General features: G+C 36.8%; 1 protein-coding gene across 1 annotated transcript in view; it reads right to left on the bottom strand.

Annotated features, from left to right (window-relative positions):
* Positions 1–17196, bottom strand: part of LOC140167606 (dnaJ homolog subfamily C member 10-like) — a 146784-nt gene that overhangs the window by 105913 nt on the left and 23675 nt on the right. The window contains exons 7-17 of the mRNA XM_072190905.1: positions 16698–16791; positions 15343–15420; positions 13505–13587; positions 11455–11583; positions 9637–9726; positions 9022–9144; positions 7915–8029; positions 6608–6744; positions 4206–4421; positions 2090–2245; positions 409–542 (exon numbers count right to left, since the gene is read on the bottom strand). Coding sequence (XP_072047006.1) covers positions 409–542; positions 2090–2245; positions 4206–4421; positions 6608–6744; positions 7915–8029; positions 9022–9144; positions 9637–9726; positions 11455–11583; positions 13505–13587; positions 15343–15420; positions 16698–16791 — 1355 coding nt within the window. The remainder of the gene's footprint in view (positions 1–408; positions 543–2089; positions 2246–4205; positions 4422–6607; positions 6745–7914; positions 8030–9021; positions 9145–9636; positions 9727–11454; positions 11584–13504; positions 13588–15342; positions 15421–16697; positions 16792–17196) is intronic.

Here is a 17196-nt window from a genome sequence, read left to right as displayed (position 1 = left end):
TAAATAAAGAGACCGTTTTAAAGAGTGTTAAAAGTTGCATCTGAGTCCATAGGAGTCAGCTCTCAAACAACACAGTCGGCCAGGTCTATTCATGTGTGTTTGTTAAAGAAAATCTGACTGCTATGGACTCAGGTGCCACTTTTAAAACGGCCTCTTTTCTCACAAAATTAACCATTTTGACTGAACGCAAACAATGTGTGACGCTATAAATTGGTCCACATGTGTAAAACAAATAGGGCTATGCATACCATTTTACATTTTGTAAAATATTTTTCGATTTATTTTAAAAAGTATTAGGGGGAACTTAAAAGTTGTGGACCCTATACCTACTATAAAAACTTTGAAAAAAATTGAAAATTGCCGATATATTTTGATATTTCATATGACAAAATTATAATATGGATTTACCTGGCCCCAGCTATACCAGCCATCCCGCTTGGGAATAACCTTATGGTAGGATAGCTGTGAACACTAATTTCCTGACACAAATTGGAATGCTCCACACAGTCGACAGAACCAATGTTGGCTGAACCATTTAACATCTGGGGAAAAAAACCAAGTATGACATATCGATGAAACTCATTGACAAGACAAATATTTAATAACAGATAGCAGGGTTATTACTTCATTAATCATAATCACTATATTATAAGGCCAAAAAAAAATATTGTTGTGTTGCCCTCAAGTGGAAAAATGGGAAATTTGGGTAGGACGGTCGGATTATTATTTTTTTTCTTTTTTTCTTTTTTTTAAACCTTCAGTTTTTAAAAATCCCCTCAAATATTAAATAATGCTTGTTCAATTAGGGGACATTTGTCAATTTTGACTTCTGGATACCTGTTAGACAACAATTAAAGACTAGTCTTACAATAAAATATTAATTTTAAGTGAAAAACATTGAGTTTTTGAACAAATCTGTAAAACTCATCATTCAAAAAAAAAAAAAAAAAAAAATTGTGACCCTGATTTTTCAAGATTTAGGGTAGGACGGTTGAGGGCAACACAACAATTTTTTTTTTTGCCTAACTAGACAGCTTATAGCCCTTTTCACAGCTTTTTGCAGAATATTCAAAAACGATCTAAGTGTTTTTGAGAAAAGGTACTTGGAGGCCATTTGACCCTGACCCTTTTCTGAAATATGGAACAGATTTCAAGGTGGTGGTCCTATTGGACTATTCAAGATGAAATCCATACACCCCCTATGGAAGACACAAGCATAATCTTCCACAGAGGGAGTGTGAATTACAAATGGGACTACCTGAATGGGTGAAATCTGAACCCCTGAACCCCGATACAGCACAGTGTTCGAAATATGCCTCAAAAAGTTACAGGCCAGCAGGGCTTGACCTTAAAAAGTTACCGGCCAGCCGGACCAGCAACTGAGATGCCAGTCAGAAAAGTTACCGGCCAATCCCAAAAGTTACAGGCCAATGGCCGGCTGACCGGCCCTATTTCGAACGCTGATAAAGCACCACTGCACCTTACCATCTATGCACTCATGCTACCTGGCAAAGTCCTCCCTTAACATGTTGGCACTTCATGATCACTAAATTTTCCAGTTGGCACTTCAAATAAACTAGTTGAGAAGGCCTGACCTATACGAAACATATTTCACGTTATGGAGCTACGAGAAAAAAATGCGCTTTCACTTGACACCAAAATCTGCATTTTGATGGGGTGAGGTTAGGAGGGTGAGGCTGTCAATCGAGTCACACATTTAAGGGGTACTACACCCCTGCCCAATTCTGTGCCTATTTTTGCATTTTTCTGAACAATTATAGCGCATTGGGGACAAGTAAGATATGTATATTATAGGGGCAAGGCTGCAACTACTGCACTGGAAATTTTATTTCAGCACAGACAACAGTTGTGGAGTTACAGTCAAAAATGAGGGAAAACCAATATTTGATCAATAAATCAATAACAGTAGTTATAGTCCTTGCTCCTATAATATACATATCTTACTTGTCACCAATGTACTATATTTTTGAGAAAAATGCAAAAATAGGCACAAAATTGGTCAGGGGTGTAGTACCCCCTTAAAGTGAAGTAATCTTTTTACAAAGAAACAAAACAAATTAGTTCTTACTTTAGCTAACTTCCTCCATTCGGGCGCTAGAGCTTGACATGGACCACACCAGGGAGCATAGAAATCCACCAGCCATATGTCATTCTTCTTTCTCTTCCTCACCAACGAATCAAATAGAGTTTTATCCAATGTCACTACTTTTGGATTTAACGTGTCCTGTTAGTGGAGTGGAGAAAAAATGGTGTTATTTCAATGGAATTTATGGCATAGTCAAAAATGCTAATTCCCCAAATGGTGTAAACGCCCAGCAGCTCATTAGCATAATTTGTGATACTACTGGTATCACATATTGTGGTATTACCTTCATGTTAGCCTAGAACAGGGTGTCCACTTGGCCCCTTAACATGAATACACTAAAGTTACATATTCTGTCGGTCCGTGTCACGTCACTTCCGGTTGATGATGTTCGAGTGAAAACAAGTCCCTGATTCGATTTTTGTTGACGATTTCTGTCATTGGTGTTATGTAAATTTCGATCGCAAATAGTCAGTGGAATCAAACAACCGTTTCTAAGTCTTAAGAGTGAAAGAAACTTACTTGATTTACCGCTTATATACTGACAAACTTAAAATTAAATTCCATGGTCGAGTGTCGCTTTTTTTCCGAAATTGAATGCCACTCCAGCAACATCGCTATGTAGCCTCCTTCACAGCCGGTTTCTGTTGTTCACAACAAACCGTGCGCCACATGCAGTTTGGGCCCGAGACTAGAGATAGCCCGGATGTTCGACAGACAGAATAGTTTCTTAGGGTTTTATAATGTTTAATACATGTTCCGGGGTGAAAACATCATGAAAGTTTGTGAAAGATTTGTTTTGGCCCCTGAACATGTATAAAACATTACCAAACTATACAAAACTATATGCAACTTTAGTGTATACATGTTGAGGGGCCAAGTGGACTTACGGTCTTCTTGTGCTCAGGTCTTTATTATAGACAATACTACCAAAACAAAATACAACATAGAAGCTACCATAGTTATAGATGAATGTTATGAAAGGTCATAAAACTACCAATCCTGGGCACTTCAAGAGGACCCAATGAAGAATAAGATGTCAATAAACACCAAAAACTGATGGGTACCAAACATTTTGATACAGCCTGTATCAAGAGAGGAATAAAGCTGTATGGAATGAAGTCTTGACAAAAGGCTTACATGAAGAATAGAATTTGATTATGGTTATGACATACACTACAATATCCCTATTGGGCCGGCCTGCACAGGTACACGGTGGCCAAGATACATGTATTTGGCTGGTACTGTGCAGTACTAAAATAAGGGAGTACCAGTGTAGTACCAGTGCAGTACCACTGCTGATGAGTCCTGTGCAGTAGCAGCATTGGTACTGTGTGGGTACTCTGTGTGTAACAGTCAGGTATCTTGGCAATGGCGTACCTGTGCAGGCAGCCACAATAGGAATTTTGTAGTGAATATGGGCATCATCAGTGAGCTGGATGCAGTGCCAAATCCAAGTGCACTGTCTTTTCTTTACACGTTCCGCATAATTTGGCCAAACACTGTTATGGTCGCGGGCTATTGCTGAGCATGCAAGACAGTAGACACCCATCCAACTTTTAAGTAGACATCTGCTATTATTTCCCCTAAAATTCACAACTTTCAGGCTGTATTTATACACTTTTCATTGATGCATCATATAAATTAGTACATATTTCCTTGGCAAAAATGTTTCCAGATTTTATTGATTTGAATCTTAGGATATTTTGTTTTCAATACCTTAATTTACAAGCAGCCCCCACATAACATATAATCGCCTACTAACGTGGACGCCATTTAGGACTATGCAAACATGCTCGTCTGAATCCATACTCAATCGACATACCAAGGACGTTTTCAGCCATTTTGTTTGTGTAATTTTGTGTGTATGAAATTTAACCGAACAACTGCAAACGTTATATCTCACGTACGATATAGGATGTATTTTGCAAATACATTATCCATGCAATTGCGGTTGTTTGCAGACCTCCTTAAACTGTGCACGGTCCTCCATTGTAGAGTGGTCCACGGCTTAAATGCGAAAAATAGAGTGCATGTCCTCGTTTGCTGGCAAACACTTGTGCTATAAAGCACACACACATCTACCCCACACAAATCTTACCTGAATAAAATTCATAATATCAGCAGCTCTATGGAAGCCAGTATTCATATGTGGTTTGGTCTGGTTATACATAATGGTTGTAGGGTATGACCTCACATTCTGCTGGTTACACAGTGCATTATGGGTAGTACAATCAACTGTACCAAAGTTGATATTTGGCATACTTTGGGAGACTGCACGAAGCTCTGGGATTAATTGACGACACGGAGGACAATGCTAGGAGAAAGAGAGACGAAAGAAACAGATAAGAGTAAATTAATGATCATGGATTTCTTTAAAAAGATCATGCTCATCGTAGGTTTTCACAGAGAAGATGTAAGGAAGAGGAAGTTGATCCAGCTATCCTCAAACAAACTATGTGTGAGACCGCTCATTCAAAGTAAATGATGAATCACCCTATTTAGCCGCTTAACAATAGAATACTACAATGGGGTTTGAACCCGAACGGGTGTGATACGCAACTACTTTTAGGGATAGGACATTGACTGCATGTCATCGTACCATGCATACCATTAATGCAGGCCCTGTCATCCAGTCAGATTTCGGATAAAATATGACTGAAGTTCCATGACAAATTACAATTTTCGTCGCTTGTTATCACTTTCAGCTTCTATCATTTGTGATAGAGAATGTTGTCAATTATCAGAATATCTTTATTTTTACAGGAAATGACCGGAAAATACATAAAAACTTGAAAATAGAAATGATCAACAATCATCACTTCTCTAAAAAATCCTAAAAAATTCTTCTTTAGAAATGTGTAATATTAACAAAAAAAGGCGGATTTTTGGGGAAATTTTACAACACTCGATTTCTTTCTTGTATTATCCACATGTGGTATCCCATCCAAGCAGGAGGTCCTTAATACACGCGTTTCATACTTTTTAACAAACTCTTTATAGAAACATTCGAAAATATTTCCAATTCTGAACTGCAAATCGGTCGACCGTGAGTGGTTTCACACATCATATCAAAGGCTACTGCAAGTAGATATCTAACTACTTGAGAATAAAGGACTCTGAATAGGTGCAACCGGATTACCTACGGGATTATCTCAAGTATTTAATTCCATTAACCCTCCTCTTCCTTACATCTTCTCTGGTTTAACAGAGACTTTTAAAGAACAGTACATACACATAGACTTTTGAATGTCAAAATGGTAGTGTATTCTAAAAGATATGTATACTGGGCTATTCCAATTAAAATACATACACCCCCTATGGAAGACATGACCTTCATCTTCCACATGGGGAGTGAGAATATCAAATGGGTATACCTGAATGGGTGACTCCATTTGAGTCCCTGTGTGGGAGTTTAAGGTCATGTCTTCCATAGGAGTGTATGGGTTTCAACTGGAATAGCCTAATAGAAATTAATTTGAAGGTCCTATTGCCTGGTATATGATGATGCCAGTTCAATATAATAAACACATCACAAGAAATAAGTCCCCCTCTCAACATTTTGTCATAATATCGTAAGGTAAAATTTTGTACCAATAAAACTAACTTAGAAATAATTATACGACTGTTTACTAAGTGGTGATGTGTGAAAATAACAGATGTCTGTAACTTCATGGCTGAATGAGCCCACATGGAAGACAAAAACTGTCCTTTTCAAAAGGAACAAAATCCAATCAAATCCACAGGTCAGTAGGGACAAGGAATGGGACAGGCCACCTTACAACCCACTGTGCTGAGCTCTGAACCAAGAAGGAGATTTGCATGGCTGAATGATCATGAATTGATTACACAATAGAGTAAATGTTTCGCTTGGTGGGGATTTTAAACTGCACTCATGATCAACCACATGTGTTTTTTCATCAGTAACAAGCCATGAATCAACGTTTGTGACTTTTGAATAGGGCAGTTCTTGTCTTCCATTTGTGCTCATTCAGCCATCAAGTCATGAAAATCTTTCATTTCACACAACACTCAGTAAACAGTCATATACCGTATTTCGTCAAATAAACGCCCCCGGGGGCGTTACATTTTCCCAAGGGGGGAGGGGCGTTTATTCAAGGTCAATTTTAGAACGATAATTCCCGTTAAAATCATTAGGTAAACTAAAAACACATGCTAAAATGACGAAATATGAACTAGAAACACTGACTTCTGGCTTACTTCCGGGTTTCTGATCCAGATTTTCGCCAATTATTGACGCTATTATAGACCATGTGCGCAACTTGGTAAGCTTACAACACAAGATAGCATGGAAATATCGGCATTTTGAAACATCTTGGTTGAAAAAAAGTGGTGGGGGGGCGTTTATTTGAGGGGGGGGCGACTTTTTGATGAAATACGGTAATTACTTCTAAGTTAGTTTCTTTGATGTGTTTAGATGCTGACTGCAGTTTGTGGTAATTCACCCAAAGAGACAGGGTTGCTGGATAAACAAATACTTACTGGAGAAAAGAAATCCACAAACCACGTTTCACCACCATTTATGACCCTCTCAGGGAAGTCTGCTGGACTCAGCATGTGAAGCTTGGAATACCGGCTCTGTCTACCAAATGCAGCAATATCTTGAGCAAATAAACGACCTGTAAAAGACCATTCAATTCCGATGCTAGTTAATTGCACACCAGTAACTAATGAAAGTCCTAATTAATCAAGGTCAAGAAATACTCAAAAGATTTCTCTAATCATATTGTTTAATTTGTCATAATTTAGCCCCGATTTGAAAAATGCATTTGGAATTACAAAATCATCCACAACTTTTCCAATATTTTTGAATGAAAACTGCTGCACTGGCATGGTCAAAACTGTTAAAATTTGTGACGTGATGATCCTGGTAAGTTTGTTTAGACTCTCTTTGATGTTTTAACTTAATGTTGTTAAAATTGTTTGCTGTGACCTGTGATTCAAGATGCCATTCTCACAGATTTCTTTTGTTGGGTGCCAATAGGGCTGTGAATGTGGTCCAGGAAGCTGTTCCATATCAGTGCATTTTTGCTGTTGTGTCAGTTGGACAACTGCCTGGTTACTGACATGTGTTTAGAGTAGAGTATCCAGGCAATCCTGTGTGTAATTTTGGTTAATTGTGACAGGATTTTAAGATATGACCTTGTGAAAAATTATATGTTTCTTTTTTGGCTCGGTGTATAATGGGAGAGAGTGGATAATTGAATAGGAATTTAACCTCCACTGGGGGTTGAACCAGAGTCAAAGATCTTAACATACTGCACTTGTTACAAAATGTGTCCATTTCAAGGTGTACTAACAGATTATGATAAATAGTATTTAGTCATGTTGTACTGATTGTTAGGGTTTTTTTAAGTTGGGCAGTCCTTTCAGCTATGTCAATGATATTTTTCTACATATAACTCACCATCAGAGGAGGCTTAAAGGCATTCCTACAATGCACTACGATTGGGAAATTTGATCAATATAACCTAATCTTAAAGGCAAAATCCCCATTACCACACACACAAAATGGTAATTTTAACATTGCAGCCAACGAGCTAATAGTAGAGACTTATCAAATTAAATTGGATTTTCTTACAGAAAACATTCTTAATGTCCCACTGCATTAATTATATTCATAAGTTTCAATGTTTTGAATGTTAAATAAAAGGATGAAAACACCAGACATTTACACACAATCATAATGAAAGGTATGGTCAACTGGGCCACATGTACAAAAGCCAGACATACCAAGGTCAGAAACCCCATTGGGTTATGGGAATGTCTTTATACATCCTCTGACTCACCATGATGCAGTTCATACTCGCCACCTTCCCTGAATAGGGCTACTTTGGGTAGATTATGGCTCAGGTACAACTGGTCACACACCGCACCATTCTCTGTGCAGTTGAATTTGCCAACCTGTAATGAAATCATCATAAATATTACTATTTAACCCTAACTTCCTGAAGGCATCATAAATATTACTATTTAACCCTAACTTCCTGGAGGCATTTTGGCAAAGGAGAAGGAAACAAGCAAGGAAGCAAAACATTTGTCCCAGTGAACTTTGTGCAATTTTAACTACATTGGAACATGGCGGCCTAGTTGTATCGATTCTAACTCATAATCGGCAGGGTTGTTGGTTCGAACCCTGAGGGGCCATCTGTTGTACACGTCTCTCAACCTCTTTTGTCTCTCTCCACCAAGGTATATAAAGGGGTACCGGCTTATGCTGGGTAGGTAAAGTCCGGCAAAGCCCGCAGAGCTGGTATAGTAATTGCTCGTGGGCAACTCAACTCAAACCTCCACATGGTGTCAGATGGGTAACGCTAATTTGGGCAATGGGGAACAGGCGTCACGGTGGAAGTAAAGATTTTGGCATAGTCGGAGATCATGTTTAGTTTTGGCCACGGTCTAGCCACTTCTTCTGTTGATTCGGCCTGCTGTGGCTCTGAGAAGACACCGTTTGGTTTTTGAATTAAGAGCAAGTAAAGATTTAGGAAATTAACGCACAAGCATCTGTCTAGAAACATGTACAGCACAACTTAACCAAGGTGCAGTGAAGCATATAAAGTATTCATGGTTTTGTATGGAAACAAAGGTATTGTTCATGAGAGAATTGTACAGCTGGTGGTGCACATAGCCATAGCAGCTGATAGCGCCAACCCTCTTCAAACAAAAGCAAAAGCTGGGAAGGTAAACCGACTAGTTGTGCAGCAGGAGTGGTAGACCCCCACAGCATTATTCACTAAAGAGTCTGGCAACACTTCAAAAAAAGAGATGGACACTCTGGCCTGTAAAATACAGGTATGAACCTGTACTTTTAATCCCCTAATTTTACACTGAACGACAATGGGTACAGAGGGGGTACTTTCATGGACATGACATTCATCTGTATTATTATATCTTACCTTGAATCCATTTAGTAAATGAGGCAGTTTTCTTAATTCTAGATTTTGCTCCTCAGTGTCTTTGGTGAAATAAGTTAACATTGGTGTAAAACTGGCCCTTGTCTTCAGATCATTCCTTGATGTCTAGAAAAGTAGATAAGAAAACAGATCATGATCAGAAAAGGTACAACAATTGAGTTTATTTTTCTTCCAACATTAAACAATCTTGAATTAGACATTTATGGTCCATTTGCTACATGTGTAGTTTCTTACCTAAAAATGTGATTGTGATCAAGCTAAATAAGTCTGATGCCAGTCAAACTTAAAATTTGGTTTTCAATTTCATTACATGAGCCATTTTGCTGAAAACCCCATCATAATTAGAAATCTCATCCCAGAGATATGGCTATTTTAGTGTTGCTCAGAACAATAAAATACAAAGGAAGTTTAATACTATTATTGACCATATCTCAAAATCAATATTTCAGACATCTGACTCATTTTGCTTGTTCACATCACAAATGTCCTAAACCGTAACTTTACCCCTTTTCTGACTAATTGCCTTTTGGACAAACAGGCTCTTCCCCTTATTCTCCCTTTTTTTTGGTTGTTTTTATTTTTCAGTATTTATTTTACCTGAAACTCTTCGGCTCCAATTACTGTAATATCTGGAAGAATTTTCAGCACCTCACTAGCTATATGCTTAGGTTCATCTATATCGAATTCCTGTAGAAAAGAAAATAACAATGATCACTCTCCAGTTTCTTTTCACTCGAAGCGACCCTACAACTGGTGGTTCCTAGCTATTCCAGTATTTTAGTATATCATAATACTAATCACAGAGTGTCCGTCCGTCCGTCCACGCGCAATCGCGTTCGCGCGGTGTGATATCGTGTCCGCGCGGTGCAATATCACATGCTCGCGTTGTGCTAACAAGTGCATCTCATCGGACCAATAGGCCTATTTTAAAGACATGATTAACATAAAAATCATCAGTTATGGTAATGCTTATATAACCCGTTTGCGTTCACATTTCTACCGATTGAATTGACGGCCTACATCCAGACACTACTAGAATTTCGGGGTATTTTGGGGTCCTCCAATGTGGTAGCAGGACAGGGCTTGGAAGAGGCGAACGATGAGTTTTCAGATTATGGGTTCCAAAGTAAACGTCACAGCTACAAAACAGAGTTGATAGTTGTGTCTTAATCATATCATAGTAGTTTGAAAGGTCAGGACAAGTATTATGGCTAACGAGTGTACCACCCAACCCGAGAACCGCAAAATCTAGTTCAATATACTTTCAACATCAAGTAGTCTATGTTGAATAATTCTCTCTCTCACCATTAAAACCAATGGGAAGCAATCTCCTTGGTTATTACATAGACTATCTGCACATTCAGGTGGCCTATTTTCATCTTTTGATCTAATGTATGATCATATAAATTTGCAGCTTAACCTTTGACCCACATGCTAAGGTTTGCTGACCCTTGACCTATCACAAGCATCCAATCTCTTTACAAAAAGCGGAGTCACTCCTGGCAGTTGGGAAGTTTTCAGCCTAAAATTTGTGTGAACATGGCCATGCTTGCGTATAGCTTCAATAGTGATTTTCTGGAATGTCAGATAACCTATCATTAACAGTTGCTATGCTCGATCATATTTAGTTTCAGATCTTCTATTACTGGTTACAATTGAATACCTGAGTGGAAGAAGGGCCCAACTCCATAAAAACTGAGATATTAAGAAAAAACTTAATATTTGGAAAAGTTTTATAGACAGAATGTTTTCATCTTCAGGGGACCTTTAATACATGAATATACAATATTACATACATTCAAAATTATATATGATGTTTCCATGGCAACGGTACAGGTCTTAATACGAGCTGGAGTTGGGCCCTTCTTCCACTAATATACTTGCAAGTGCCAGTTCCGTAAGCAGATGTGTTATAAATAGTTACAGAAATTAGGTAATTATCCATTAATTGCACAAGTAGAAGCATGTAATATGTTAATAAGAAAGTTTATTGTAGTGAAAAGCAGATTTCATGGATGAACAAAATTCCTCTTTAATCCAATATTTGTGGAAGAAGGGCACAACTCCATGGAGTTGGGCCTTTCTTCCATGAAAACCATGATTAAGTTTACGTGGAAGACTATTTAGAGAGTGAATTTTGGCTCATCTTTCACACACAAGGAAGAACAGTCTGCTGGCAATAAAATGATGGGTCTAACTCATTTTTGTAAAAAATTGGAGTTGGGCCCTTCTTCCACTCAGGTATTCAATTGTAATGCAATTATGATATACGATACTCACATCTTGATCCAAGTCTACCATAGTCTGCCCATCCTACGTTGGAGAGATAGGCAACGTGACACAACAAACAAGTGGCTTATCCTATAGTATAGTATAGTACACTGTATATTAGTATTCCAGAATCTTTGATCTTACCTTTCCTCCTTTAGGTGTGACTTTCTTCCCTTGTGGGTAATACTTAATAGTGCTGTCTTCAATCCCCAGCTTCTCACACAATTTGGATGATGCTACACAGTCTATGGAACCAATATTCACCACTCCTTTCTATAGGTGAAGAAATAATAATAATAATAATAGATTTCTTAAGGGAAGGGGTATGAGCGTTTGGACAGTATTTATTGTGGGACATTAGAGCACATCAGACATATATCAAATTGCATTCTGAATACGAAGAATGACCTTCTGATATCAAATAATTTTGATTTTTTGAAATTCGCAACGTAATACACATTTTATGGCAAATCATTAAAATTGATATTTTTGATATTTAACAGTACTCGAAGTAAACTTTATAAATCTGATTATTTATACTTGAAGTGTATGTAGGTGGGATGAAAAGCCGATGATCAATTGAAAATTTTGACCTTTCATATTGAAGATGTGGATTTTTTTCCAAAAACACAAAAAAAAATAGGTCTTTTTGGGAAAAAAATCCATAACTTCAATATGTAAGGTCAATTTTCAATTGATCGTCGGCTTTTCCTCCCAGCTACATACACTTTAAGAATATATCAGATTTATAAAATTGACTTCGAGGACTGTTATATATCAAAAAATTTAAAAATATCAAATTTTAATAATTTGTCATAAAATTTGTATTATATCGTGAATTTCAAAAAATGAAAATTATTTGGTATCAGAAAGACATGCTTCGTATTCAGAATGCAATTTGATACGTCTGAGGTGCTCTCATGTTGCACAAAAAATACTGTCGAAACGCTCAAAACGCTCATTCCGGATCCCTTAAGGGGAGACGAGGTATTGTTGGTCGAAGCAACCTAAAAATCTATTTTCATTATCTAGATCAATATATTATTGAAAATTAACACCTTGATGTTTTGCAAAAGTTCATTCTACAAATCGTATACTCTGCAAACTTGCTTAATTTATTGTTTTTTAATCAGTTATGTACGTTTTACAAAAGTGTTGTTGTTTCAGCCCTCTTCACAACGTAACTCAGGAACCGCAGCACCTATAAAAGTATATCTGTGATATTTTAATTCTTCTACACGCTCGCTATGAATTGAGCAATGCAATTTTTGCCAAAGCTCACTACCATTCGTAAGATGCTATGAACTACCAAATCACAACAATTTAAAATGATTAATAACCTTAAACACTAAATGAAGCACTGTGCATGGTACAACACAACAAAGAACAAATTAAAGGGATACTAAAAAGATTAAAAATTCTTAATTAATATAAAAAGTTGTTAAAAATAGGGACGACAGAAATAGGCAGTCTGAAAATGTGGGTAGTGAACATAGTGCAATATGATCAAGTTTGCTTGCAACTGGATTTGAATATTCATGTGGGACCATTTTTTAAATTTTCAGCCTATTTTTTAATTATGTACTACAAGTTGACCTCAAATGACCCTTAACTCTGACACATGACTCATGCTGCCACAAGGTCTTCCTTTCAGATGACCAAAGGTAAAATCATGTCAAGATAATGAAAACAAACACACATTCTCGAACAATTCAGTAGAACCTGACCAAACCCAAACAAAATAAAAACTTCACACGACTCTGTCCAGAAATCATGCCGAATTCAATATGCCACCCCCATAAAACATTACAATAGATTAATCTTACAATAATACATGTTTGTACAGCCACCTGTATCAGTAATATAGTTGCTCAAACTCCAAAATTATGTTTTTGTGGAGGTCATCAGCATTTTGTCTCTTTTGTCAAAAAAACACTCATTTAGAGGCATGCTTGTTGATGGAATTAAAGTTGATATGGACCAAAGTTAAACCTGACACAATCCCCAACTAAACCTGGACCAAAAATTGGACAAGATCCCACCCCACCAGGGATCCAGTCAAACTCAACCAGGCCCCTTTTACAATTGCAATTAAATGTACAGAAATACAAACTTCAGGATGCGCTTAATTGTTTTTATTTTTAATTATTCTTTGGGATGCTCAAAGTGCATACTTTTCCGATTTCAAACTTACCAGTATAGCAGCTAATTTGAATTGATCCTCCCCATCTAAGCAGCCAAGCTTGTTAGCTACTTCATTGGTATCTTCCGCTGTACCTATTCAAATTTAACAAAGGGAGAAATATACACATACATAATAAACAAAATTATTATGTTCCTATTGTACCAACATTCAAGGCACGTGCATTCAGGCCTGTGAAATGGCTTTAAAAAAAAAGCGGAAAATTTACCAACCAGTGGGTTTCGAAAAAAATCAGAAAATTTACCTACCAAACTACAGTACAAATTCAATGCTATTCCGCACGTATTTCACCAGCAATAAATTGAAGATTATAAGCTTCCATTTCATGGCCTAAATGTGAGTGTCGCTCGACAAAATTATATTTTATGGTAGCCATGATGTATCTTCTCTTAATTCCATATGATTTTTATGCAATCAAATGTGAAACTTCTGATGGATGGTTCGGATTGAAAATCGCTTACGAACAATCACGTATTTCGTATTCCCCACAGGTACCACGACAACATTTTTAACTCATTCCGATGGGTGCAGTTCCCAAACAAACATATTAAACAATGAGTAAGAACGAGGAATCAATGAATATCGCGATGATGTTATATATGACCTGCGTTTCATGACCTGGGTATGGGCCGTGTTCATGACCTTTCAAGCATCGTTAATCTCATTTCTCAGTCGTTTTTATTGTGACACACATGTAATGCTATCAGAAGTACACAGACATATTTTTGAAAAGCGGAAATTGAAATCGGTCAGAAAAATGAAAAAAGCGGATTTCCGCTCTGTAGCGGAGATTTCACAGGCCTGTGCATTGACTTGTGCAATTTTAGGCAAAAAAAATACAATTTTTAACCTAATTCATATAAGAGGAGAAAAAAACACACATTTCTTCTATGTTTTAGTAAAATTGTCACACATAAAAAGTCAGAAAATGCGAGCAATATAAAGACATCCACATTCAAGGCAAATGAGTAAATACTACATGATGCAAAAGTGTATGAACTCTGTGCAAGGTAAGCGGGTGCAAAAAGACACTTTCAATATGCTCCGCCTACTTTTGTGACGTCTTTTCTGATTGGTTACATGTGTATAACTTTTTATATAACTCATACACATTCTTGTAATTTGATTGACAAACTCCTGTTGATTATTTTTGCTATTTAGCGCTCATGGTGACCACCTTGACTCGCCAATTATAGGTGCGAGTGTTGCTTATTAAAAGGGCATTTCGTGATCCACAGCATCATCCCCCCCCCCCCACTTTTCTCCAAAAAAGTTGAGATTTTTATTCCACATATACAGGAAACCTCTGGCTAATAATGTCTCTGTACAAAATATTTTTGCAGATTAATTCGTTTAGCAAAAATATCGTGAAATTTTAATTACATTCTGGTATACCAGAACAAAATTACAACACATTGTCTATATGGAACAGTGTAATACACAAAATCGTGTAATACACAAAATCATGCATAACTCGCAAACACAAACTCGGAATCAACTGAAATTTTGGGAATAAGCTTTGTTCATGGATATCTACTGAAAGATGTCATAAAATGAGGATGCTAGGATCACGAAAGCCTCCTTTAATAAATATAGTTTAGATATTATTTTGCTTTTTTCTTGTGATTTATAAAATTCAGTGGAAGAAAAAAGGAATTTATATACGAGTTATATAAAAAATACTGAATGTTTTTATTTGTTCAATGGAAAGAATATATTAATTCGGTGAAAGCCTTATTGAATGGAATATATAGTCCTTATTTCACCTCATGAAAATATTCCTACCATTGCAGTCATAAACATTCAATATTTGTATACTATAAACCTACCATCAGGAGCACCGCAAAAAGAAATTACCCAAGGTTGAAATTTGGCTTTTTCTTCCAGAAGCTTCTCTTTAAAATTTCCTGTAAAACAGAGAAAGAAGAACAAAAACATTTCTTTTATTATACAAAGCCATATTGTAACATTTGCTGATGGAGGACGTCCTCAATATCTTTTAAAATTCTGTTTTTACACAACTGTAGTGTACTTCAGTAAACTAAGATGCCCTGCGAAAATCAAGACTTTAGCTGCTGTAGTTTTGTCAAAATCCGCGATTTTGAATTAAACTGGTGGTTTAATAAGATGGCTTATAATCACGATAGAAATGTTAGTCAAACGCATATGCGATGTTCATAACACAGTACGGAAGGTACATGGCAATCGGGACGTTCATACTGTATCAAATGATTGTATCGTAGCACGACAGACAGAGTCACACGCATTGGCGCTGGTTTTAAATTCAATTTTCTTTGCTTGACCTCAGTTGTTCGGCTCAAAATTAAAAGGGGACATATCTGACAGAAAAAGCTAACCTTTTAAGGAAAAGAAATACTAATCTATTTTTATGGAAATGTTACAATATGGCTTTAAAGTCACATTGGCTTTAGATTCAAATGCATAAATTCCATTTCATACTACAACATGACAAAGACATTGACCCAAAACCTACAGACTGCATTTCATAAATATAATTTTGTTTTCTTTTATGATTGTTTTTGTTTGAAAAACAGAAACAATGACTTGCTAGATAACATATTGAGATTTCTGTAACACATGTACATTGCTATACAATAAACCATTATTGTATACAACGGGAAGTTTCTTAGACAATTTGTTGAGCGTGGTTAGTAATTCTACAATGGCCCACCCTTTTAAAAAAGCTTCTTTTTTGGAGACTTTCTTGGGCAATCCTAAATCTCAATTCAGCATTAGTTGTACATTATAGTATACATGTATTGTTCCATAATGGGCAATTCCACACCACCCCTGTGGAAGATTTTGGAAATATCTTCCACAGGGGGAGTATGGATTTCAAATGGAATGAACACATTAGGCAGCACCATTTGAAACTCACTCTCCTTCAGTGGAAGATTCAGATTGAATCTTTCTCAGAGGGTGTATAAAATTCAAATGGAGCTGTCTAATGTGTTCATTCCATTTGAAATTTATACTCCCCCTGTGGAAGATATTTCCAAAAACTTCCACAGGGGTAGTGTGGATTTTAAATTAAATAGTCCAATCCATGCAACAAAATGATCCAGCTGTTGAATGCCACATTGTTTATTCACAAAACAAGAAGGCTAAAAAATATGTGATCATTTATATGCAAACTGCGTGACACATTCGGTATGGAACTAACCTGTCCACATGGCATGTACTTCAACACCTTTGACAAGGCGTAATGCATGTTTCACAAGGGTGTCCAACTTTCTGGTTCCTTTGAATTCTTCATTCTGAAAAAGATGGAGTGAAAGATATGATTATATAGTGAAAATCATCACCCCAAGTTCTGAATATGCTAATCGCTGGTAATTTCTTCTTGAATCAGCTGATATTGATCCCAATGCCGAACTGTACTATAAGAAAAGTAACCATGATAACACCAGCTCTGTACCTTAGAAAGATATTGACCATACATGTAATTCCTTCTGAATCTTCTTTTTAGCCTGGTAAACACCTTGATTTGGGGCTAAAATTATGTAGAATTGCAAATTGGTTTGGTGAACATAGTGTAAAATTAAACATTTTCACACATAAATGTCTAGGTAAAACCATGACATGGAGAAAGAATGTTGGTACATGTACTTTGTTTGGTATGTGTGGCATATCGAGAATCAGTTGCCAAGCAGGCAAAGTAC

The sequence above is a fragment of the Amphiura filiformis genome, chromosome 13 (genome assembly GCF_039555335.1).
Source record: "Amphiura filiformis chromosome 13, Afil_fr2py, whole genome shotgun sequence".
NCBI lineage: Eukaryota > Metazoa > Echinodermata > Ophiuroidea > Amphilepidida > Amphiuridae > Amphiura > Amphiura filiformis.
This window is presented reverse-complemented; position numbering and strand designations above follow the sequence as displayed.